This window comes from Ascaphus truei, chromosome 15 (genome assembly GCF_040206685.1).
Source record: "Ascaphus truei isolate aAscTru1 chromosome 15, aAscTru1.hap1, whole genome shotgun sequence".
In the NCBI taxonomy this organism is placed as follows: domain Eukaryota; kingdom Metazoa; phylum Chordata; class Amphibia; order Anura; family Ascaphidae; genus Ascaphus; species Ascaphus truei.
In genome coordinates, this window is record NC_134497.1 from 2,461,306 (window position 1) to 2,488,172 (window position 26,867).

General features: G+C 46.3%; 2 protein-coding genes across 7 annotated transcripts in view; both read right to left on the bottom strand.

Moving 5' to 3' along the window:
* CSE1L (chromosome segregation 1 like) overlaps window positions 1–16,435 on the bottom strand; it is a 39,201-nt gene extending 22,766 nt beyond the window's left edge. The window contains exons 1-5 of one of the 6 annotated variants that reach the window (XM_075571283.1): window positions 16,345–16,435; window positions 6,427–6,468; window positions 3,799–3,894; window positions 2,621–2,763; window positions 769–870 (exon numbers count right to left, since the gene is read on the bottom strand). In XM_075571283.1, the coding sequence (XP_075427398.1) occupies window positions 769–870; window positions 2,621–2,763; window positions 3,799–3,894; window positions 6,427–6,468; window positions 16,345–16,348 (387 nt within the window). In that variant the 5' untranslated portion in view covers window positions 16,349–16,435. Of the gene's footprint in view, window positions 1–768; window positions 871–2,620; window positions 2,764–3,798; window positions 3,895–6,426; window positions 6,469–7,531; window positions 7,646–9,886; window positions 9,909–15,711; window positions 15,822–16,230; window positions 16,251–16,344 lie in introns of those variants that run through there. The other 5 variants (XM_075571287.1, XM_075571282.1, XM_075571281.1 and 2 more) reach the window with 5 other exon arrangements.
* A 794-nt stretch (window positions 16,436–17,229) lies between these two features.
* The window catches only part of ARFGEF2 (ARF guanine nucleotide exchange factor 2), a 66,557-nt gene continuing 56,919 nt past the window's right edge, over window positions 17,230–26,867 (bottom strand). The window contains exons 35-39 of the mRNA XM_075571277.1: window positions 25,985–26,124; window positions 24,877–25,045; window positions 23,915–24,053; window positions 22,208–22,325; window positions 17,230–21,494 (exon numbers count right to left, since the gene is read on the bottom strand). Coding sequence (XP_075427392.1) covers window positions 21,324–21,494; window positions 22,208–22,325; window positions 23,915–24,053; window positions 24,877–25,045; window positions 25,985–26,124 — 737 coding nt within the window. The 3' untranslated portion in view covers window positions 17,230–21,323. The remainder of the gene's footprint in view (window positions 21,495–22,207; window positions 22,326–23,914; window positions 24,054–24,876; window positions 25,046–25,984; window positions 26,125–26,867) is intronic.

Genomic DNA, 26,867 nt, shown 5'->3' on the forward strand with positions numbered 1-26,867 from the left:
AGTGACACACACAGCCACAAACCTAGTGACACACACCCTCACACACCCACAAACCTAGTGACTCGCACCCTCTCACACACACCCACAAACCTAGTGACACACACACCCACAAACCTAGTGACACACCCACCCACAAACCTAGTGACACACACACCCACACACCCACAAACCTAGTGACTCGCACCCTCTCACACACACCCACAAACCTAGTGACACACACACCCACAAACCTAGTGACACACACACCCACAAACCTAGTGACACACACACCCACACACCCACAGACCTAGTGACTCGCACCCTCTCACACACACCCACAAACCTAGTGACACACACACCCACAAACCTAGTGACACACACACCCACAAACCTAGTGACACACCCTCTCACACACCCACAAATCTTGTGACTCGCACCCTCTCTCACACACCTACAAACCTAGTGACACACCCTCTCACACACCCACAAACCTAGTGACACACCCTCTCACACACCCACAAATCTTGTGACTCGCACCCTCTCACACACACCCACAAACCTAGTGACTCACATCCTCTCACACACCCACAAACCTAGTGACACACACCCACAAACCTAGTGACACACACCCTCACACACCCACAAACCTAGTGACACACAGCCTCTCACCTCTCCCCCCCCCCCCCACGTAATAAGATATTCCTGCAGGTAAATGATGGAGTCCAACTCTTATACAATAAACGTTTGAAGCCTGCATAAGTCACAGGAGAATTTTGGTTTGAACGTTACCTGCTTCTGAATTTGCTCAGGACTGCTAAGCATCAAGTTTACAATGTTGGCTTTAATTGCTATCCTGTCAGATTCGCAAATTTTATTTGGTTCGTCCTCAATCTAAAGAAAGTTAAAAACAAAAACACATTGGCAAGTATTTTCTTAGCAGTCTATATATAACATGGTCATGCAACAACTTGCCATCAATAGTTAGCATATAGCAATTAATTAGAAAATAATTTGGGCAAAGTATACATAAAGCAGCTGGCACAGCCAGCAATTAAAATAAACTTCTTTCTAAACTGTAACACGATTCTTATGATGCACGCAAGTCACATATGCCAACCTTAAGAACAGCTGTGCGAGAGCCAGTATTAATGTCACAAGCTCCCAGTGACATACGCCTGTAACACAACCTTTAACTGCTATACTATCAGTATCATTTGCTCGTACACAGATTCAATATACATTCAAGTAAAAAGATTTATTTTTTGTATCCTATATATTCCTAAAGTGTAACACAAAAGACAAAAAGGCCCAGTGCTACACCCAACTCGACATATTATATAGTTAAATGCTTATCTGTTTTATCTTCTCACAAGCAAGGGCCACTTAATACAATTCTTTGGGTAAAGTATCTCAAGCCTACAAGCCCTTCACGGTCCGGCCTCTCTGCTCCCAACACTGCTGTACTGTACCTGCAACTACATAATACTGTATGTCATGCGGGATGTAGCACTGGGCCTTTTTGGCTTGTTCTATACATGAGGGTAACAACCCCAGTAGCCCTCTTTTTTACACAAATATATATGATTTGGTGGATTTGGGTTTTGAGCTTACAGGGGCTGTGTGTATACCCTATATGTTCCCCTTTGGTCTACAGAAGCCATGCCCATAAGACACGTCTGTTTATCCGTTTCTTTGTACAATACTTCTCACGCCATCATTAGGAGAAAAAGAAAAGGATTCTGTAGAATTCTTGCCATAAAAGCAGATTAGATAAAGATGGCAAAAACCCTTTAAAACAAATGCCCATACTACGAAAGCAATGAAAATGTTTACATAAAGAAAATACATAGCCTTATTGTTGCTAACTTTTATAGTGCCAGGGTATGGTGGCACCAAAGCACTCCCAGCACGCCAGCGGTGATCACATGACAGGAGCACACGCCAGACACAGAAGTGGAGGAGTATGATCTGTCTGTGCAGCTCTATCAGCGTGCCAGGGCCCATACCAGACATGTCATTAGGAAACGCTAAAAGGTTCAAGCCAGTATGCGCTTAACCGCAAAACGCCAAGATCTTGCTCCCAAGCTTTCCCCCCATTAAAATCGGTAGCGTCTATGGTTACCATGGTAACCCCAAACTGCACTGCGCTCTGGGGAGCTCAATGCAGTCAACTGCTCGGATCCCCTGAAAGGGCAAGAGATCTTTTACAGTAAATATAAAAGAAATATGCAATACAATGGAAATACAGGCAGACTGCTGCTGTAGGGCTCAAATCCCCTACTGTACAATGAACCTCTTAAACACGCCGCTACCATTACTTCCCTGTGTTACTAGAAGGCACTGATACAACCAAATGTCTATAAATTATACACATTATAAGTGCTATATACCATACTCAGCTGGACTTCAATAACATTGTATCACAGGGGTGGGCAAGACCTCCCCAACAGGTCAGGTTTTCAGGATAACCCTGCTTCAACACAGCAGTCATTATGACTGAGCCTCTCCTGTGCTGCAGCAGGGATATCCTGATAGCCTGACCCGTTTGTCGCCCACCCCTGTTTTAGCATATAGTAGGATATAAAACTGGAACAATTAAAAATGAATTTTTTACAACAGTTAAATTTCCCCAAATACTCACAATTCTCCAGTTTCTTTTAATGTAGTTTTTGAACGTTACAGAGGAACATACTTTGATGACATTATCTTGTGATTTCTCAAGAAGCGTTAAAAGTAACAGAGGGTAATTCTGATTTCCTTCAACGGATTCAAGAAACTTTTCAGCTGAAAAACAAACATTGCAATCACATCTAAAAACAATAGGGCAAAAATACTGAAGCACAGAACATTTTATACGGACAAGTTATAGTAATTAAACACACATTGCAGTACCAGCTAAGCATAGCATTAAATGAATTTAGGGTATAATTAATATTGATATATTTTATGGTAACTGTTTTATCCTGCTTCACACTCGTTGGTAAGTGGCTTTAAACACACAGAAAAATGACATTAATCTTTATTATACTAAATCTTTAATTACTCTGGCAATGTGGGATATTTGCAGAGATTATTTTGCACTTGTGCTTCTGGATTTGTATGTGCTAGTATATACACTGATCAATTATCAAGCCAGTCATTGATCTTCAGGCTGATGTAACTAGCTGAAGTTTCAACTAACAGAGGACATCCAGTGGAGAAATAGGTACACCTGATTTTAATAGGTAGAGGACATGATAAATAGGTACAGTGCCTGCTAAGTAGGTACAGTTGGACAACGTGCATATACTTCAACAGCAATACAGAATATGCCCTAAACCAGGGGTCAGCAACCTGCGGCTACGGAGCCACACGCTATGGCTGCTAGGGGTCAGCAACCTGCGGCTACGGGGCCACACGCAGCACTTTCCGTTCCTACTTGCGGCTCTCTGGCGGTTGCTGCGGGGGAGCCCGGCCTGCACGTGTCGGGCCTCTTGTTGCCGTCTGGGCCCGACGTCTCCCCAGCTGCATCTCTCCTGTACTGTCCTACGCCCTCAGTCAAAGACTAGGCCTCTGATTGAGCCACCTGTGCTGAAGCAGGGATATCCTGAAAACCTGACCTGTAGGGTCGCCGTTGAAGACTAGTGTTTAAGGTTCAGGGCACATACTATATTGCTGTTGAAGTATATGCAGAATTGATAATGTAATCAAGACTGGATTCAAGATGGAATATCTAGTGTAAGGCATCCACAGACAGGTAGAAACAGATAAGGAATAGAAAAATAACGTTTGCAAAGCAATGAGCTGCCGGCACCTCTGGCAATGAGAGTTAAAGGTTACCTGGGCGTCTTATGGCTGGATCAGGGTCAAGTGTTTTCTTTAAGTATTCCGTTAAGGTCTGTAAATTGGAGTCACTAAGCTCCATCGTGACAAGATCTGAAACGCACACACATCACAATAAAAATAGATTCCAGTGTTTCTCAGCCTTCTCCCCACACAGCGCCCCCCTATTGAGATGATCTAATTGCTGGGGTCCCCAGCATTTTATCAAGTGTCAAACGTTTTAAGTTCCACTAAAACTGGGTAGAAAATGAACCTAAGTATCTAAATTACCATAATGGGGAAGGGCAGGGTTACAGACCTGTCCGAGATGTGAATGTGCTCACAAGTGGGATTATTATTGGCTGTACGGTGGAGGTTTATGACCCTTTTTTCCCCACCATAACTTATAGAATGTGAGGTTGAAACCTATCCCAGCTTCACATTGCATAGCCAGTATATCCAGTCTCACACTGAAGAGACCCAAAGGGTAAAAACAGATGTCTGAGTAGGGTTACAGGCTCTGCACTTCTGTAACCCAGGCTGTGCTGAAACGCTGTATAACACTGCCTGCCCATATGGTGGTTCTGCCACTGCCTATTAGCATATCTCCCTGGTAACTCAGGTGTGCTACTTTTTGTGGGCTGGCAACCAGGATGTGGACTGCTTTTAAAGGAAGGCACGGGGAGTGTCCACGAGTAGGATTAGCTACAGGTGTGCACATCAGAGCTTCAAAGTAGGGTGAGGCAGTGGAGCTACGCTGCAACTGGTTCAACTCGCACTGCTAGAGCCGCTGCCAGGAATAGTAGAGGTTGTGGGTTCTGATCCTGTTGGGCCTGACAGTACCCTCTTGTTCACAAGATGCCTTAGGACCTGGCTTGTCAGGGTAAACCTTGTGCAAATCTATTAGGTGCGGGGTCCAAGTCATTTAAATATACCTTGCATATACTATTAGCATATTTCCAGGTGTGCACAGGCGCTCATCACAAGTTATTTCATGATATGTTTGAGGGGATAGATATAGATACAGCACGTGGGACGCGACTAAAACACGTGCTTCGCCTCTGCAGCAAAATCCATATCTCAGCCTGGAGTTGAAGGTAACACATGGGTTTGTTTCATATAGAAAGGAGTTGGCGGATTTTATTACACTGGCAAACAGTCCCGGCCGGCGAATGTCCATTATTTATTTTAGACTGAAAGGAACTTGCAAATCTGAGGCCCATTCACATTTCTGTACGAGATTAGCCCATCTCTACTTACATTTATGAGCAGTGAATTATGACAACCCTAAATGTAAGTATACATCTGTAAATGCAATCGTAACATTCAGTTTCTGTTATTTTAAACATATTGCAAAATCTCATCAGAAATAAATTCATGAAACTTTGCAGCATTCGGCTTGATACACTAAAAGCGCAAATCATTTTGTTCCCCACAGGGCACCCTTAAGGTTAGTCTGGGACACCCCTGCGAGACGGCCGCCTTGGTGAGAAGCATGCATTACGCAGAAGAAATGGGATGGCATTTGCTAAGAGTCCGCGTGGGATTTAGCTCCTGTTTATGGGATATCTGCAAATGTTTCACGGAGGGTTTTTTGTTTGCCTTCCTCGGGATAAATATGAATATAGGATGGGTCTCTCACCTAATAAGGATTTGATAACGATTGAACTCGATGGACATATGTCTTTCAGCCTAATATTACAACACAATTATGTTGCATTTGCAGCAGCCTACCAAACATAGCATGGTCAGGCCAATCACCTTCTAGACCACGGTGCCCAACGGCAGCCCACAAGAGCCACAACAGGCCAGGTATTAATGATAACCCTGCTTCAGCACGAGTAGCTCAGTCAGAGACTGAGCCACTTATGGAGTCCCCTGTGCTGAAGCCCCCTGTGCTCAAGCAGGGATATCCTTAAAACCTGACCTGTTGATGGCCCTTGATGACTGGAGATGGCCGCCCCTGCACTAGACAATGTATTCATACTTTTGCTTTCCAATTCATTGTTACAAATCATATTAAGTATATACTGCCCACTGAGATAGATTCATATAGCAGACATTGAGAACTGACACTGTTTTTGGGCTCCATGACTTCTACAAAAGGACTGGCGTTAGTTTAGTTTACCTTGGGCATGTTAAAGGTATGATTTCTTGTAGTGTGCCAGTTTACACGCATATTTATATAAATAAGTGACGACCCCGGTAACCACAAAATGTAATGCATGCAACAATTCCTATATCTGAAGGTAGTCCGAAACCTTAATCCTTACTGGCCGGGCCCTAAACAATTCAGTGCCGGAGCAGCCGTGCATTTCAAGCACACAAAAGAGGAGATTCAAGTTACAGCCGTTTTTAGGAATGTTCCAAAAACCGCTCAGTAGCAAAAAAAAAAAACAATGTTCTTGCTGACAATGACATTTTAATACACAGGGGGCTTCGACAGCACTTTCACTTTAAAAGATAACAACATTTGTTCAAGATTGCATTGATAAATAGTTTAATTTTTTTAATGCTTTTCTGCCATTTCGGAAGAACTGTTCCTTCAAATATTCTAAGCTCTAACCGGCCTTCACCACTAATTTGGTTGAAGTCATGATTTATTGTCATTCATTAAAAAAACAACAAAATGGGGAAAATACTTACTGGAATTTGGCAGCAGGAAATTAGCAAATAAATGATGTAAACCTATAGGAAACAAAAGATGTAAGCAAGATAAAAGCAGAGGTCCCCAAAACTACACGACGCCTCAGAAAATGAACACACACACTCACTAACTCTAGATGGCTTTCCTAATAAATGTAACCATGCTAAAAAGCTTTCATTTGGGATGGGATGGGGCGGGGGGGAGGGGGGATAGAACTAATCACAAATTGCCCTTCTTGGGGTACTCAAGGGGGACGTGTTTGTACACTAGATGCCTGAAGAAGGGACCTTTGCAGTCCTGAGAGCTTGCACTCTAACCACAAGTTGGCTACTAAAAAGGTGTCACTTCTACCGTAGTTATCTTTGTGTTTTCGTCAGTGTTGTTTGGCCTGACTTCATCAGAAAACCAATATAAAAAGGGGGGGGGGGAGGGTTCTGGCTGTGCAAACTTTAGTTGGATACTTTGTAGGCCGAGATACCTCTTAATGGTATTTTCATCTAATCATGCTAATGGCAACGGTTTGGCGACTGCTTTTGCATACACAAAACAGTATTGTGGTGATAAAAGTTAGTTATTAAAAATGAACATCTTAAACATTTAAGGAAAATAAAAAAAATATATTTTTTTTTTAAAAAGGTGTCATCTTCAACCATTTGCAATCAGGAAAATAAGGAAAAAACATGTTAACACAAAACCTATTCCTATATCCACACAGGTATAGAGAAGTTATCCTTTGTTTAAAGGCAAAAAACACGTTTGAAACTGCACAAATGCAGCATATTGCTCTGCAACACCTCTTCCACAAGACTGCTCTTTCATACTGAAATATATTTACCACACACACACACACACACACACACACACACACACACACACACACACACACACACACACACACACACACACACACACACACACACACACACACACACACACACACACACACACACACACACACACACACACACACACACACACACACACACACACACACACAGGCTATTTAATTTAAGAATTCATCTTCCAAATAAATCAATTCCCCCCATACCATAACTAAGAGGAATCTGAAACACACAGAACACAACATAAAATGCCTTTACTCACATCTCTCCCTGGCCAAGGAAACCAGATTGCCCCCTCAACCAAACTACACAGGTTTAGAAAAAAAAAGTGCCAGTGACAATCCAAACGGAAGCAAGCTGTTGCCACAGTCACCAATCAGGACATTTCATGGGTGGTGCCAGACAGATGCTGCATAGTTAGGTTGATTCTCTCTGCCATGCCTCCCCCTTCACTTTAAATAGCGCTAGGCCTGAGATCATCATGTCTTCCCCACAGTGCAATGTCCCATGCTGACTGCAGGGGATTTAACCCGTGCAATGGTTCAGAGAGAGACCATGCATGGGGCAGAGGAAGATTGCGATGTAGACGTTACTTTAAGCATGATATGCAACGCATACAAAAGGCAATTTGTGGATTTTAACACGTTCGGTACCACGGGTGTGCACTGCAGGATTCTTGGCACTAAGAAAGGGGTTAGTGCATTTGGCAGCTAAAAGATGAAGCCAATAATTACAAGAAACACACTGATGATAAAGCTGCCATTTATGCAATGCCCTTCTTGATATCTCATTAGATATTAGCACCTGCCTCTTTATCTTGGAAACGCCAGCATACAGAGGGAGGGAAGGTGTATAGGCCTTGCCCACAATACACACACATATTGATCAAGACTCCAGAGGGTAGCAGAAACGTTGTGCCAATAAAATACTTTTTTTTGCATATTTATGTTGTGCCTATCCCTTTGTTACACATGTATACTCAATTCTCTACCCACAGAATATCATTATCTTGGCAAGCAAACAAATACTAATAGGCCAAGAAGTGAACATAAAACCACATACTAGATAGTTTATAAACCATATCCAGATATTCTGTACAATTAGTAATACGAGTTCCTAGCTATTTTATTCTGGGACACTTTGTGTAACACATGTTCCCGTGCTGTTAGTCTGTGACATGTCACTGTACAAGAACATAACAGGTCACTTTACTTTTTAATAACATTTGCAAATAAACTTCTGTGGGTGAACGGCATCTTTCCAACAGACCTCTTCATTTGACGTGCAGGTCAATGCCTAATGTCATTCAGATTTATTCCCCCTATTTCTGCAGAACCCCAACATATTCGGTTGTAAGAATGTAAGAAATATGGGGCGGAAATTCCATTTATCTGACATACAAACTAACTCCTCTCTCCGGACACTCGTCATATAATAAACTAATAGGGCCAGTATATAAATGGGAATGATCAATAATGCAATAGATACAATGTCTGTGAAGTGGTGATAACAGACACTGAGGGGTACATTGTATATAATCAGAAGTGGCCATTTGGGTTAATTTCAGCCAAAAGTCCCAAGTGACTTCAAATGGACATTTTTGTCTCAAAACTGCCGCTTTGGAGTATACAGAATTTACTGCATAGGGCAGGAGTGGCCAACTCCAGTTCTAAAAGGCCACCAATAGGTCAGGTTTTCAGGATATCCCTGCTTCAGCACAGGTCGCTGTCAGTGGAGTTGACGTTAATCTTTACCTGCATAAGTGGCCGTTTTCACCTGAAAGTCAATAGGGATTTTAGGGCAAAACAGGCCTCATAGATGTTACTCTTAGTGTAGATAATCACGGTGAGTTAATGACACTAAATAAACTATGCTAAGCAATACATGTAAAATGCTATGGCAGCAGGTAGCTATAACTTGCACAAGCTAATAATATGAGGCGATTATAGCCTATGCCAAGGGTGCTGGCCATAAGTGTATATAACTTATGCAGAAGAAAACAAGAGAGACGTATACAAACAGAAGTGAAAAAATGATGTCAATGTGTGTGTCACTTGTAAGTGTTAATAACATAACAGAATGTCAATAGCGAGCGAACAGAACCAGGACAGGCTAACAGGACAAAATAACAAAATACAAATACAGGACATAATAACAGGATATAGTATTTGCACAATAACTTGTGTTTGCTGACAATAAAACCATTTGGTGTAAGAAGATATATTATAAACAAACACGATGATGTCAGTGTATAAACACAAGGTGGCATTATGATATTAATGTGCAAGGGATGTTAAAGAACTACAAGATGATGGTAGTTTGCGCAAATAACGTGTAAAGGAGTGATAACATGATTTAACATATTAAGGTAGTTTGTATGATTGTACATGCCATGTAAGGCTGCGTCCATAGACAAAGCAGCCGTGCAGAGGCTGAGGGAAAGCGGGTGCTTCCCCTGGCCTTAGTACGTGCGCCGTCCGAGGGCGTGTCTATGGGCGGGCAAGTGACATCACGGAGCTGGTTCGCCCTCATTGGGCAAACCGCTCACGTGATCGCCCGAGAAATCAGTTTTGACTGATTTCACGCGCATCGCGTGCCCCCTCCCGCTTCCACTCACATGCTGTTTAGATGCGATCACTGCCTTTAGGCAGTCTGATCGCACAGCGTACGGACGCGTCCGCGCGGCCTGCCCCTCTATGGACGCAGCCTAAGGGGTTATCATTAGATAATCCAATATGATGACAAAGTATGTAGACGACCTACAAAAGGGATGACAATATGACTTTGAGCTGGTGTATATATAGTACATTTTGTGAAAAGGTGTATAATAAAATCTAACATAATATATTTGCTGCTGATGTATATGCAAACTGTAACAGGCGATAGATAATACAGAGATAGCTGAATACGCTGGTAGTAGATGTATATAACCTGTATAAAGGAGTAACACGAATGATAGGACATTATATGTTTGTAGTTAATGAGGTCCCTGCTCCGAGGAGCATGCATACCTATCCGTCCTATTGTTTCAGTTTGTATTAACGTACATGTATTCCGTTATACACCGATACTGCCCCATCTGTGTAATGGAATATATTATGGCGCCATACAAATATATACAATACTAGCTGAGAGACCCGGCGTTGCCCGGGATGTAAATGCGTAATAGGTAGTATTATTTATAAATCGTGGAACAATAGGTGACTGTTTGTTGTAAAGGTTGGATAATAATATTGAAAAGAAAGATGGAAGAAAATGTAATACGATGTTGTATAAAAATGGTTTATTGTAAACACACCACAGTACAATGTATATTTTGGTGGCATAAGTGATGTAAAAATCTGAGTCGTGTGTCCTGCTAGGGTGTGAGGCGGCGGGTGGCGCGTGGGTTGTGAGTGCTGTGTGCGAGTGGGGGTCCTGCTAGGGTGTGAGGCGGCGGGTGGTGCGTGGGTTGTGAGTGCTGTCTGTGAGTGGGGGTCCTGCAAGGGTGTGAGGCGGCGGCTGGCGCGTGGGTTGTGAGTGCTGTCTGTGAGTGGGGGTCCTGCTAGGGTGTGAGGCGGTGGGTCAGTGATGTCGGTGCGTAGGGGCGGGAGCCAGCAGGTGTGTGTGGCGGCAGGTATGTGTCGAGTGTGGTGGGTGTCTGTTGAGTGCGTGCAGCGGCTGTGAGGCGGTGGGTGAAAGGCAGAGGCGGCCGGAGTAAGGGCGGGTGAAAGGCAGAGGCGGGGGTGGGGAGGCGGTAAGGCGGGCATGAAGGCGAAGGGCGGCGGGAAGGGGAGGAGGGGGTGGAGGAGGGGGGCAAGGGGTGGAGGAGGGGGGCAAGGGGTGGAGGAGGGGGGGAAGGGTTAGAGGAGGGGGGGGGAAGGGTTAGAGGAGGGGGGGAAGGGTTACAGGAGGGGGGGAAGGGTTAGAGGAGGGGGGGAAGGGTTAGAGGAGGGGGGGGAAGGGTTAGAGGAGGGGGGGAAGGGTTAGAGGAGGGGGTGGAAGTGTGGGAGGGGGTGGGAGGGGAAAGGGGAAAAAGAGGTGATGGGGGGGGGGGGAAGAGGAGCGGAGGGGGGGGTGAAAGGGGAGCGGAGGGGGGGTGGAAAGGGGAGCGGAGGGGTGGAAAGGGGAGCGGAGGGGGGGGAAGGGGAGCGGAGGGGGGGAAGGGGAGCGGAGGGGGGGAAGGGGAGCGGAGGGGGGGAAGGGGAGCGGGGGGGGGAAGGGGAGAAGTGGTGGGAAGGGGGAGGAGGGGGGAGGTGGTGGAAAGGGGGAGAAGGGGGGAGGTGGTGGAAAGGGGGAGAAGGGGGGAGGTGGTGGAAAGGGGGAGAAGGGGGGAGGTGGTGGGAAGGGGGAGAAGGGGGGAGGTGGTGGGAAGGGGGAGAAGGGGGGAGGTGGTAGGAAGGAGGAGGAGGGGGAAGGTGGTGGAAAGGGAGAGAAGGGGGGATGTGGTGGGAAGGGGGAGGAGGGGGAAGGTGGTGGGAAGGGGGAGGAGGGGGAAGGTGGTGGGAAGGGGGAGGAGGGGAAGGTGGTGGGAAGGGGGAGGAGGGGGGAGGTGGTGGGAAGGGGGGGAGGTGGTGGGAAGGGGGGGAGGTGGTGGGAAGGGGGGGAGGTGGTGGGAAGGGGGTGGAGGTGGTGGGAAGGGGGGGAGGGGTGAGGTGGTGGGAAGGGGGAGGCGGAGGGAAGGCGGGGGGTGGGAGGAGGTGGGAAGGCGGGGGGTGGGAGGAGGTGGGAAGGCGGGGGGTGGGAGGCGGTGGGAAGGGAGGGGGTGGCGGTGGGAAGGGGTGGGGGGTGGCGGTGGGAAGGGGTGGGGGGAGGCGGTGGGAAGGGGTGGGGGGAGGCGGTGGGAAGGGGGGCTGGGAGGCGGTGGGAAGGGGGGGGAAGGGGGAGGCGGTGGGAAGGGGGGGGAAGGGGGAGGCGGTGGGAAGGGGGGGAAGGGGGAGGCGGTGGGAAGGGGGGGAAGGGGGAGGCGGTGGGAAGGGGGGGAAGGGGGAGGCGGTGGGAAGGGGGGGGCGCGGTGGGAAGGGGGGGGGGGCGGTGGGAAGGGGGGGGGGGCGGTGGGAAGGGGGGGGGAGGCGGTGGGAAGGGGGGGGAGGCGGTGGGAAGGGGGGGGAGGCGGTGGGAAGGGGGGGGAGGCGGTGGGAAGGGGGGGGAGGCGGTGGGAAGGGGGGGAGGCGGTGGGAAGGGGGGGAAGGGGGGGGGAGGCGGTGGGAAGGGGGGGAGGCGGTGGGAAGGGGGGGAGGCAGTGGGAAGGGGGGGGGAGGCGGTGGGAAGGGGGGGGGAGGCGGTGGGAAGGGGGGGGGGAGGCGGTGGGAAGGGGGGGGGGGAGGCGGTGGGAAGGGGGGGTGGAGGGGAGGTGAAGGGGGGGGTGGAGGGGAGGTGAAGGGGGGGGTGGAGGGGAGGTGAAGGGGGGGTGGAGGGGAGGTGAAGGGGGGGTGGAGGGGAGGTGAAGGGGGGTGGATGGGAGGTGAAGGTGGGGGGGTGGAGGGGAGGTGAAGGGGGGGTGGAGGGGAGGTGAAGGGAGGTGAAGGGGGGGGGTGGAAGGGAGGTGAAGGGGGGGGTGGAGGGGAGGTGAAGGGGGGGGGGTGAAGGGGAGGTGAAGGGGGGGAGGTAAATGGGGAGGTGAAGGGGGGTGGAAGGGAGAAGTGGAGTGAGGGGAGGTGAAAGGGGGTGAGGGGAGGTGATGGGGGGTGAGGGGAGGTGAAGGCCGCTCACTCACCCGTCCGGCAGGTCCCACGTGGATCTGAGGCGGGAGGCAGTGTGTTGTGGCCGCTCTCCCGCTGTGTCCCGGGCGCTCGCTCGCTCCCCCGCTGACTGTAGCGGCGCCGGGGGGGGGGGGGGGTATCGGGGAGACACTGACACTGGAGGGGAGGGGGGGGGGGGTGGAGGGGAGGTGAAGGCCGCTCACTCACCCATCCGGCAGGTCCCACGTGGATCTGAGGCGGGAGGCAGCGTGTTGTGGCCGCTCCCCCGCTGTGTCCCGGGCGCCGCCATCTTGGGCACTCGGCGCCGCGAGGCAGCCTGCCTGGCCACTGGCTGTTCCCCCGCCGGGGAGGGGTGAGTTGTAGCGCCGGGGAGGGGGGGGCATGTATATGTGTGTGGGGGGGGAGAGGTGGGAGATATAGAGGGGGGTCTCGCACAGCCGCTGACACTGGGTGGGGGGGGGGCGCTGAAGGGGTAATAATAGTGTGTGTGTCGGGGTGAAAGCGCGGGAGACACGGGGAGAGGAGGAGGTGCGCGCGGGTGCTGCTAACACTGTGAGCCCCGCTAATGTATGTAACAGTGTGTGTGTGTGTGTGTGTGTGTGTGTGTGTGTCACTGTGTGTGTGTCCCTGTGTGTGTGTGTGTGTGTGTCTGTCACTGTGTGTGTGTGTGTGTGTGTGTGTGTGTGTGTGTGTGTGTGTGTGTGTGTCCGTGTGTGTGTGTGTGTGTTCCCTGTGTTCCCTGTGTTCCCTGTGTGTGTGTGTGTGTCCCTGTGTGTGTGTGTGTGTCCCTGTGTGTCCTTTGGCCCGTCACTCCGCCTCAGGCCAATGAGAGGTGTGCGGGGGCGGGCGGGCCAAGGGACCAATGAGATTTCCCCTAGGGACACCGGACATCCAGGCAGGCAAACATACAGTGCTTTCACTAATATAGTATAAGATAAGAGAAATGCTGCACACCTCAAAAAGAAAAATAATGATACAGTTACCGGTGCTCCAGTGTTTGCACGAAAGCCTGCGATCAGTCCTGAACAGATGAACAAAGGAACATAGGGCACAACGGGTTTAGCAAATCAAACTCATGTGGTTTTGGCTCAATAAATGAGTTTGATTTGCTAAACCCGTTGTGCTCTATGTTCCTTTGTTCAGCCATACAATATATGAAATAAAACATCTATGAGCGTATAGGGTGGGAATTTACCATTGTATGCCAGCACCAACTCTAAATCCAGCCAGTGTGAGGGAGAATAACGTGGTCATAAAACATATGCTGGTAAGCGCTGCGGGCAGCCTGCTTTGCAAGGGGTAATGTAATAATACAACCTAACAACAAGAAGCTGGGTAAGAGTCTGCATGAGAGCTGAGCATTACACTGATTGTGCCTTGTTACACGATACGCCCACCTCCTGTTACACAAGGCGCACACACAGACTGTTACCCACCTGCTTATTCTTATATTATATCACGTGGTCTCAAAAAAGGACACATTCTCCGGCACATCAACAGCAACCATAAAAAAGAAAGCGGGCCGCCTCGTGCAGCACCCCAATAGGGCTCCCAGAGGAAAAAGGAAAACAACGTATCCATATAACCAATGGGAGCAACGTAACCCGTTCTCACAGAGACTCTGTAACCCAACTGCTGCACATGTTATACTGTCACATAATCGCCTGTAAAATGACTGCAACCCGGCTGCTTTCATATGTTATTACTACATGATCTCCCTCACATATGTGCAAAGCAATCAGGTTACATACAATGTTATAGAATTGGACATATCTAGTTACCCTGACCTATAAACCTCCTCCCTATCCCTTACGGCCAATGCTTCTCTACCATATTAGGATGCACAGACTGCTGGTTAGGCTGGCATATTAGGGGTAAAGCAGCATTTTAGGATTAAGGTCCCGATTAGGGTGACATATTAGGATTATGGTAAAGGGTTAGGTGGCATTAGGGTGATGCTGGCATACTAGGGTGAGGTTTAACGTAAGGGATAGGCTGCCATATCAGGGTGAGGGTAAAGGTTAGGCTGGCATATTAGGGTGAGGGTTAAGGTAAGGGCTAGGATGGCATATATTGGGGTGAGGGTTAAGGTAAGGGCTAGGATGGCATATTAGGGTGAGGGTTAAGGTAAGGGCTAGGCTGGCATATTAGAGGGAGGGTTAAGGTAAGGGCTAGGATGGCATATATTGGGGTGAGGGTTAAGGTAAGGGCTAGGATGGCATATTAGGGTGAGGGTTAAGGTAAGGGCTAGGCTGGCATATTAGGGTGAGGGTTAAGGTAAGGGCTAGGCTGGCATATTAGGGTGAGGGTTAAGGTAAGGGCTAGGCTGGCATATTAGGGTGAGGGTTAAGGTAAGGGCTAGGCTGGCATATTAGGGTGAGGGTCAAGGTAAGGGCTAAGATGGCATATTAGGGTGAGGGTTAAGGTAAGGGCTAGGATGGCATATTAAGGTGAGGGTTAAGGTAAGGGCTAGGCTGGCATATTAGGGTGAGGGTCAAGGTAAGGGCTAAGATGGCATATTAGGGTGAGGGTTAAGGTAAGGGCTAGGCTGGCATATTAGGGTGAGGGTTAAGGTAAGGGCTAGGCTGGCATATTAGGGTTAAGGTAAGGGCTAGGCTGGCATATCAGGGTGAGGGTTAAGGTAAGGGCTAGGCTGGCATATTAGGGTGAGGGTTAAGGTAAGGGCTAGGCTGGCACATTAGGGTGAGGGTTAAGGTAAGGGCTAGGCTGGCTACACCCCCCCCGGACTTCCCGCCCTCACCGTGTGACCCCGGATACGCACCTTCCCGCGGTGGCACGCGCAGCCTCCTCACATTCAAACTCAGGCAAAATGGCGCGCTGAGCACACTACGCATGCGCGGGTGGGAGACGTCGCAGTGACAGGCCGTGAGGGGAGCGACGCCTCACACTGAGGGATTGCCACGCCCACCAAGGGCTGTCACTCCGGCGTCCCCGCCCACCCCGTAACTGTCACTTCGGCGGCCCAGCCCACCCAATACCTGTCACTCCGGCGGCCCCGCCCACCCCGTATCTGTCACTCCGGCTGCCCCGCCCACCCGGAAACTGTCACTCAGGCGGCCCCGTCCACCCGGAAACTGTCGCTCCGGCGGCCCCGCACACCCGGAAACTGTCGCTCCGCCGGCCCCGCACACCCGAAAACTGTCGCTCCGCCGGCCCCGCACACCCGAAAACTGTCGCTCCGGCGGCCCCGCACACCCGGGGCTGTAAATCTGGCGGCCCCCCCCACCCTAAAATTTGCCAATCCGGCGGCCCCGCCCACCTGTTTACTAGTGAGCGCAGCTCCAGGCCTCATCCCACCGCCCAACAGGTCAGGTTTCTCTGAATATCCCTGCTTCAGCACAGCAGGCTCAGTCAGTCCCTGCTTCACACATACCCATCTGTTTGTTTGTAGTCCCTGCTTCAGCACAGCTGTCTCAATCAGTAGAGTAACCAGATTTAACTGCTTATTATAAAACACGTCAAGGCCTTAAACATACATATAATGGGATTTGTATAATACCTCCCCACCTCTGCTGTATTACCCCCTCACCCCCCCCATCACTCTCCCCCACCCACCCAACCCCCTTCACCCCTATCCCCCACCCACCCCCCTTCACCCCTATCCCCCACCCACCCAACCCCCTTCACCCCTATCCCCACCCGCTCTCTTCCCTCCCACCCAACCCCCTTAATCCCTCCCCCACTACTCTTCCCCCCCCCCCCCCCAACCTCATCACTCTACCTCTACCACCACCCCCCCCCACCCAGTATCTCTGACTCCTTTCTACAACCTCCCACCCACCACCTCCTTGTGTCTCTCTCCACCTCCTTCCTAATCTTATGATCATTTTATGGCACAGACAATCACAAAAATCACCTTTAAAACTTTATTGATTTTCCACCTGATTAAAGCATAAGATAACAGTATTATACATTATATTTTACATAGAAAACTTTACATATCTTTTCATATAACTTCTCAATGTTTTCAAAATGTGTACAGCCAGTAGGCAGAGGTTGCCTTTTAATTAGCAACTTTAAAACATATTTCAGAATATAGTGCATAATCAATACTAAAAATGATAAGATAATTTATATGATAAAGAATACAATGTAGAAATTTTAAATAGAAGAAAGCAATTTGCACAGGAAGTATATTCAGTTAGAGAAGCAAGGAAGGGAATTCCTGGACCATGTATACAGAAATATACATATATCAGACATTTTTTCCTTTTCCTCTATCAGGCAGTGGAGTTTAGCAGTAATGCTACAGTGTATATATAAACCAGAGGTTTTTAACCTTTTTTTTTTTTTTTTTTTAAGAACCCTATAATTATATTGTAAAATTCTGAGGAACCCCAAACCTCTCTAATAGCGTGTCTGAGGGCTGAAAATTGTAGGGAACCCTTTAAGGATGCCCGCCAAACCCAACAGCTCCTAAGAACCCCTGTTAAAAAAAAAAAACACTGACCTAAACTGTAGCAATATCTTTGGGGCCATCTATCTATCTATGGAGATTGTGGTCTAAAACATCTATTCCATACATTGGCAATATTATATGAAGGAAGCCAGAAGGATTACATTGTACTATTGTCTAGCAGTGTTTTTCAACCAGGGTTCCTAAGAACCCTTGGGTTCCCCAGGCATCCCTAAAGAGATCCCTGCAATTGAAAATAGTATAAAATACTATTAGAGAGGGTTGGGGTTCCTCATCATTTCACTTGGGGTTCCTTAACCAAAAAAGTTTGAAACCACTGTTCTTGCAGGTTATGCAGAGCCAACAACTGAGGGGAAAAAAAATAATTCCAATAAAGCAAGTGATAAAAGAGAGTGATAAAAACACAGTAAATAGAAATCGTTTTGTTTGTCCGTTTACATTATTTAAAAATGTTAATGGTGTCTTGCAAATTTAAAATAAACCAGAATCATTGATGTTTTACAAAGTATATCAAGATGTATTAAACAATGAAGGGAATACTCAGAGCAATTAAAGCTACCATATACAGTAGCTTCCATACCCAATGTGTACTACTTTCCTCGACCAAAACGGGAACAGAACAAATTGTAGAAAGAATAAGGCTGAGCTCAAACAGCAGGCGATGCGGCGTGCGCGCACTAACATGCGGCGTGTGCGCGTCTGTCGCAAATTTGGGTTGTGCAGTGGGAGTTTTCAAACAGAAAACTCCACCGGCGGCAAAGTGCAGCCTTGTCGCTGCGACATTTTGCCACCACAACCCAAATTGATCTTTTGGGCTACAGTCGCGTGACGCGAGCTGGTTCAGCCAATCAAGGCAAACCAGCTCCGTGACGCGTTCGTTACACGCCACCGCCACGCCCCCAAACGCCGCGATCAGGCTCCTGCTGTTTGAGCACAGATCACTTTGCTGCAAGGAGGCGCAAACGCTAGCAAGCTGCTGTAGCAGCCTGTCTGAGCGAGCCCTTATGCACTACATCCGAGGCATTAGGCATGTTTGGGGACCTGTCTGAGACGTGACTGTCAGAAGTGTTCTTTATCAACACTGTACGGGGGGAGACGGGGGACACTTTTGTACTCACCCTAACTTGTTTGTATACCTGGTATGTAATAAAGCATAAGAATGAGACCCCATTACAGTGAATTCTTCGATACTGTGTAACACTGGAGAGCCTTCCTGCTACAGACAAGATTTTACTCACTTGTAATTTAAGGTAATGTAAATATACGTGGTACAGATGTTATAAATGATTCCAAAATGTTGATATAGCAATTTTTAAGTCTTTAAATGTGTCTATAATTACATTGTCATAAGCTGGTGTCTCTTCTATTGATAATTTTGTTTTCTGATCTGGTCCCTGTGGAGAAGTAGTTGAAGACCCCAGACATACACTTATCAAAATGGCTAAATTAACATTCAAGAAAACAGAAAATCTGAATGTTATACAGCAACGTATCCAAAGAATTAACAGGCCCAAAATGACGTGCCACACATTTTACTAAGGTATATGAATTAACAAAATGTTTTATCTTAGCAGCAGAAAATACTGGTTGCAACAATTCTAATTCCGTTTATTCCTCCTTAGGAAGTTCCTAGCTCAGCCTTTGATATTACTCTGTGTTATGCCCAAAGCACCATTACCAAATAAGGTCTCCATAACCAGATAAAAACAAAAACACATTCAATTTGAATTATTCCCAATACATTCATCCTATTGGCTCAAACATTCATGTGTTCCTTCGCTTGGATACGAGCATAACATCTACAATCAGTTTATGTTCAGACTCCCGCCCCAGTGAATATCAATTTATTGTAGCACACAAATCTAACCACAATATTGTAATACACTAATGAATGTAAACGGCTTTTTCCTTTTTAAACAATATACATATTTCAAAACGTAATTTCTTGACGTGACTAAAATAACACAATGTAAATCCTTTCCTCTTAAATGGGCCGCATCATTGATAAATTAATTGTGAAGTCTGACAAGAGTACTTTTATTTTGTTTGAAAGTAGCAAATACATTTGAAAACAATACATTGGTATGATAAAAAGGCTTCATTTTTTGCGAAGTTATTTAATATATTATTATTTTTAAACTATTTACTTTATCCCGATACATTTGGCTTTGAAAGCAGGATCACACCCAGCGCATAATCAACAAGATAAGATGAAAGGGCACACAAGACATTTGAGATACTATTGTATCAATTTCAAAAACAAACTAAAAACATGACCATGAGTAACAAAGACACAAGATCACCCCACTTCAGTAAACCCGCACACCCCTTCATATAGTTCCTGGGTCAGAACAGGTAATATTAAATGGAAAGAAGGACGAGAGCTGACGGGGTAAGAGGAATATAATGTGCAATTTCATTATAGAACATGCGGAATCTGATTCATCTGATGAGCGCAATACATTAGGACTCTTACTTAACCCCAGTAATGTTTCCATACTGTGAAGCCGGTTTTTATTGCAATGAAAAAGTTTCCTGTGTTAACACTGATGTTTAAAGGCCTAACACACTGTACCAGTACCTGCCATCCCAGCTGAGAAACCACATTGTAATGCCAACGTTTTGGGGACAGAATACTGATGATGTACAACACTGGATGAGAGAGAAAGAGAGGAACGAGAGAGAGACGAGTAGATATAGATCATTATTTTTTTAATGCTGTACAGGAGACCGTTTATCTTATTGATAAAAACACCTGAGGAATGACCTGTAGCAGGATCCGATTATCTGCACTGGGTCCTTTTTCCTTCCAACGGAACGAGTATACAGTAGTTTTGATGCGTAAACTTCACATAACCGTAGTAAGTATTGTAACCGTCATGCTCATTTCTATGGATCGATTCTCCAACCCAAAACAGTTGGTCCAATTAAAAAAAAAAAAAAGTGCTGAACAGACCCTGCAAATAACAGGGGGCTCAGCTCCAGTGCTCAAGACCCCCCCACCCCTCAACAAGTCAGGTTTTAATGATATCCCAGCTGCAACACAGGTGGCTCAGTCAGTCCCTGCTGCAACACAGGTGGCTCATCACTGATTGAGCCACCTGTGCTGGAGCGGGGATATTCTGAAAACCTGACTGGGGGGGTTCCTTGAGGGGGACCGTTACCTACATCAAAACCCTCACGCATTATTTAACTTTACGCTGGGCAACCAAGTTCCTTCGATACTCAACTTTGAAAATAAAACCTATCTTCACCATTTTCTTATATTTCCAAGTTATAGCAAAATCAAAGAGGGGAGCAGAAACCAACCGCTGGATGGTAGAGGAAAGGAAAATATATTTCCAGCCATCAAAAAGCTTTACCCCCCCAAGTAGCAAAAATAAAAATATATATATCTCATTAGTTTGTCCTCATTCTTCAAATAATTATAATAACTTAAATAGTTCAAATTATGCAAGTCAAGCCCCGCACATTATGAAGAGAAAAAGATACAATACAGCCAGCACAATATGTTTAACATGAAGAAACTATTAAACCTAAATTGCTATGAGTGTTGCTTCCCATATGACATGGCCAAGAGGCGTGCCTACCACCAAGGGGCGTGCCTACCACCAAGGGGCGTGCCTACCACCAAGGGGCGTGCCTACCACCAAGGGGTGTGCAGCTGCAACAAAGCAAAGATGGACAGAACAAACGACACAGGGTCTTCTTCTGGGTGGTGAAAGCTGAAACCAATGATTTTCTCACATTGCACTGTACATAACTGAAGAGTATAGCACTGCCTCTGGTATACCATGGATGTTGGCGGCATCCTTTAAATGACTCTCCAATGGCGGGTTTCCTAAATAGTCGCATTGATTTTGTCTGCAGCTCTGGAACAGAGTGGCATAGCTTCCGGTGTAAGGAGGCCGGCGTTCCCGGCACGGTGTACGGTGCTAGGCAGAACTGGACCTGGCTGCCTGCAGCTGCTCTTCTGGCATCCAGATTTTAAAAACAAGCCCAATGCGCAGAAAAAACCTCCGCAGCACCGCGCGCAGCTCGGGAATCAGGTCAAACTGCATGATCTCGCACAGGTACGGGTAATACTGGGACGCGTGGGCTTTAAACTTTAGAGACAAAAAATAGAGAAATGCATTAGTAGGGGAAGACAAGAGCAAGATTAACAGCACTACGTTCAGAGTCTGTGTGTGCGCAGGAAGAACACAGGAGAAACATTGCGGCTGGAACACCTGCTGGCACTGCAAACCGTAAGGTAATAGGGCACAATAAAGATTTCTTCATAAAATGAGCAAAAAAACAGCCCTTTCGTGGGTTGAACGTGTTCTATGGATGAAATGGTTTGGAGCTTTTGTGAAAAGCATATAAACGAATGTTAAATTCTCAAAATCAAATAAATGAAATAAAGAGAATTATATTTTTAAACAACTCCACATTTTGCGTGCATCCTCTCTACGGTCCTCATTAAATATGCTGTTCAGCAGTTTCCCCATGCTGGAGAAGTGATGAGCTCCACTCAGTTGCACAGGGAAGCAGCCTCACTGCTTATTACAAAATGCCTTTGCCATTTAGTGAAACATGGCTGGCAGAGACAAATGCAAGGACAACCGAGTGAAAATGGACATCAAACCAAAAACGTTTTAATGCCCAAAGTATACAATAATAGAGCAATGGGTGAGCTATTCCTGTTCCCCCTTCTACGACTGTTGATGGTTGTGCTACCTCTATGCAGTTTAATAAGAGTCAGTGTTAGGAGACACTGTGTATGCGCATATTAAGATATACAGTGTGGTATTGGGGCACATTTTGGTCATGAGCTTACCTTCTCGTCGCCAACTTTAAGTGTTTTGGTTAGAAGCAGTAGCAGCAGGTTGGTCCAGGCCTCACGGTGGCTTTCTGAATTCACAGTAATGAAGTAAGCTAGCGCCTCACTGCACACACTGAAACACAGGTTACACACAAGTTACTTCTGAGCAACGGAATAGGACAGTTGGTTGCGGTCATTTTATCGCAACCAAGTCGCCGCCAAGGGACCATGCGTCACCGCCGTTCCTTCGTTGGACACTCAGCCGCCAGCCGCCCCCGCCAATAAGGTAAGTTAATTTAAGGGAGTTTAGGGGTAAGGGGTTAAGGATAGGGGTTTTGGGGGGTAAGGGGGTTAAGGATAGGGTTTTTTGGGGTAAGGAGTTAAGGATTTTTTTGGGGGGTAAGGGGTTGAGGATAGAGTTTTTGGGGTAAGGGTTGTTTTAGGGGTTAACATTAGGGGCTTTTAGAGTAAGGGGTAAGGTTAGGGGCTTACCTTGGCGGTGAGGCAGACGGCGGAGCGATGTACTAGCGGCAGCTAAATGCCGGCGGAGATTTGGTTGCGGCAAAACCGCCATGACCAAATGTCCTAGAGTGCTGAGCAACTCTGACAATGCCAACATGTCTGTAATCGGACAATCAATGGGGAATATATATATATGTATGGTGTAAATATCTATAAGAAAAAAGGAGACTTTTGGTATACATCCTTTGATCAAATTAGCGTAGGGACCTGCTAAAGAGACTTACCTTGACGTGGTTAGCAGGCTTGGCATTATTTGATCAAAGGATGTATACCAAAAGTCTCCTTTTTTCTTATAGATATTTACACCATACATATATATATATTCCCCATTGATTGCTATCCCTATGGGAGAAGCGCAGGGATTCACTTTCTGTTTTGCACATTTGTATGGCCATTTCCTTCACTAGCTGCATGCTCTTTACATGGAGAAGCGCAGTGATTATATTTGTTTTACATTATTTGTTGGGCCGATTTTAATCCTTTGCAGCACGCTCCTAGAGGGCAACACTACTATGGTGTAATTGAATATATTTAGCCAATCACCTGCAACTGCTTATTGAGCAGTTTGTGGCAGGCCAGCCCCTCCTCTTCTAGGTATATAATCTCCTAGCAAGGTCCCCTTATTCCACTTCACTTACAGGTGAGTATCTGTACTGGTATATACCAGTTTTTAATTGCACTAGGTTATACAAGCATATGCTTTGATATTTTAACCCCTTCTGGGCTTATTTCACATAACACTAGTATGCATTTAGCGTAGGGACCTGCTAAAGAGACTTACCTTGACGTGGTTAGCAGGCTTGGCATTATTTGATCAAAGGATGTATACCAAAAGTCTCCTTTTTTCTTATAGATATTTACACCATACATATATATATATTCCCCATTGATTGCTATCCCTATGGGAGAAGCGCAGGGATTCACTTTCTGTTTTGCACATTTGTATGGCCATTTCCTTCACTAGCTGCATGCTCTTTACATGGAGAAGCGCAGTGATTATATTTGTTTTGTAATCGGACAATGACAGCCGAGTACACGTTAAAGCAACGTGGCTGTGTTTCTAGGAGCTCAGAGAAGGTAAGTGAACGTTACACGGTATTACAGAGTTATTTATAACCCACTGCCAGCAACATTTATTATTATTTCCCAGTGCCGCAGTGTGATGCAGCACTGAAGGGGTTAAACCGGAAGGGGTCTCACTTTAAAAGTCTCTGTTGGATGTCCTCCCAGGAATCCTTCCGGCTCTCGTCCGTGTACATTCGGAAGAGGATTCGCAAACCGCACGCCAGGCTGCTCGTCTCCTGCTTCAGTAAGTTGGGTTTGGACTTCCCTTTAAAGCCTAAATACAAAAAACGGGAATAAAACGGGTTCAAATCTGCACAATAAATCCAAAAGAATTGCAGGAAAGGGGAATGGTTAATACAAGAGGCCTTCAATTCAATGTGTTTTACACTAAAACGTGCAGAACATTGTTTAAGTGTACATCTGCGTTGCCCCAAAGGCGGACGCCTGATGGAGCTCCCCAAGAGCTGCTCCCCCTCTGCACAGGACGTGCGTGCTACGGGTTAACATTTGCTTGTACTTTGTGGAACGTCAACCCCACCCACTAGAATGTTAATGAGCCAAGAGGCCAAAGAACTTTGTGTTCACAGCTGCATTGAATCTGAACCACCCCAGTGTACATCTGCGTTTCCCAAAGGTGGACAGCCATTGGTGAAGCCAAAGGGTGTGAGCTGTTTCCTGATGGTTGGCGATGTTAAAGCTGCTCTATTTCAAATCTTAAACTCACAAGTCCTTTATACCCTGTACCCAATTTTCCAACTCTATCTGTCCATGAAATATCTGTGAATTAACTGTTTAGCCCTGTTCTTTTAATGTAACCATGTATTTTTATAACTCTGTGCCCAGGACATACTTGAAAACGAGAGGTAACTCAGTGTATTACTTCCTGGTAACACATTTTTATAAAAAAAAAAAGTAGCCATCATATTGTCCAGTCATATTTTATACTGAATCAGAAGTTAATGTTTGAGAGAAAAGAGGTTTTCCCCTAATTGCGATCATGCTGCACTGTACAATGATACGTATGATATAAACGATGATGATATAAACACGTTTGAACCCATCAGCGAGACATGTATTCCGTCACACACACATTTTACCTGCTCTCCATAGCGCGGTTCGCTGCTCGTTGTTTGAATTAAAGGCTTTTGCAAATGAATGGGATTCCTGCAGGCAGTCCAGTAACTTGAAGAGGTGTTGGGAAGACATGTACTGGTACATTCCCTGGTCCTCAGAATCAATACGTATATCCTTCTCAAGAGTATCTCTCTGTATGGAGTATCAATAGGACTTTGTTATTTCCAAGGGATACATTTAAAATACCCACGTCACAGCTGGCTTTTCAGACCAAAAGAAATATATTCAACTAGATTTTTGTCATTAATAAGCAAGAAGCTTTCAGGGTTCCTATCGCCAACAAGATGTTTGAAACTAACGCACCAACGCGTTTCATCCCGTGGGACTTTGACAAAGGTTTGTTTCTTTCACGATTTGTGAGCTGATGGATTAAATACCTTCTACTTTTATCTTGGAGATGCCCTCTTATTATTTCTCCTTGGAAATACCTTTTTGCTGCTGTGCTCCTTTGCTCTACACAGCTTGCTGCTGACTCTACCCTGCAGGACTGCACGCTCCGGAACACTGCAACACTGGACTCATTCTGGCTACCCCCAGGGGCCGGTACTGGGCTTTAGCCCTTATAATGTTTACCTTTGGTCCTATTATAGGGGACGTTCTCGTTCAGAGAGAGGTTTATATACAAAGGCCATTTGCTGCGGTAGTCAAGTGGACACCGCTAGGTCATTTGTCCCTCTGCATACGTTTATGGATACTTAATTCAATGGATGGTTGCAGTGTGCTTACTTATGCTCCAGTGTTGCTTATGAGAAAGAATATATGCAGTGCACACACTTGTATTTGGGCACCATTTCTCTTCAATTCTCCTAAGAGGAAGGTCTAAATATTATGAAATATATACTGATGCTACTCGGTCACAACACACGGTTATATGCAATAATATATTGTAAAATATGAACACTAACATTTCTTATCAACGTAATTATTTATGATTAACTGCCACTTAGAAGGCATTTTACTGTACACTTGTACTAAAAGTTTATTTTTAACAACTTACTTATTACAATACATCCGTATTTCCAACATGATCGCATTGCAGGCCACTGGCAGGAGACGCAGCGACGTACTTACCTGCGCTGCTGCTAAGTGCTCAGCGTCTTCTTTCTTGCTTGTAGCGGGGTAAAAAACGATGTTGTCTATAGTCTGTATTAACTCGAGCTGCACCACGCACTTAATGAGCAGTCCAGCAAACAGTTTCTGGTCTGCCATTCCTAAACACAAATTCACAGGTTAATGGAATATAAAAATAAATCATTAAAATCTAGACCGTGAATTAAAGGGAAACTGAAGCATGAAATTAGTTTTACATTGAGGCAACAGGAGAAATCTGTAAAATAATATTTGGTTGGTTCAACCAAGTTGGGAGAAGGAGGATATGTAGCAAGTGTCACAAAGTGAGGCAATGCTGCAAAAACATGGACTGCGCGCCTCACTGCTTAAGTATCATGGTGGTTTGCTCCAACTTTCCTCCATTTTGTGGCGCGGTTATAAGAGCAGTTCGGGTAGGACAAAGTCGGCACAATATTATGAGACGCATTAAAATCTGTACCTAACTGGGGCAGGTTCCACTCTTAGCTCAAGATGCTCTTGTAAATAAACTTTTGAGACTGAAGAGATCTCTTCTTCACATCAGTTGAAGACCGAGGCCTCGGCAGTCTCAAAAACGTATGTATAAGTCTACCTTGTATGACTGATATGTTGGACTGTTAAAAGCCCTCAAAGCCCAAAGCATGTTACTCTTTCTGGGACCAACATTGCAACCAGCACCCTGTGTCCTAAATCCACGAGACCTCTTCTCAGAGGAGAACTGTGCCAATGTAAGGAACAAGATTTCTACAAACCCCCTGAAAGAAATGAGAATCCTGGTATACAGTATAATCCTGCGCTGTCCTATTTCCAGGCTATGAAAAGGCAGCATGCCCATAGCTCTGGTCCAATGACGCCATGTTAATAG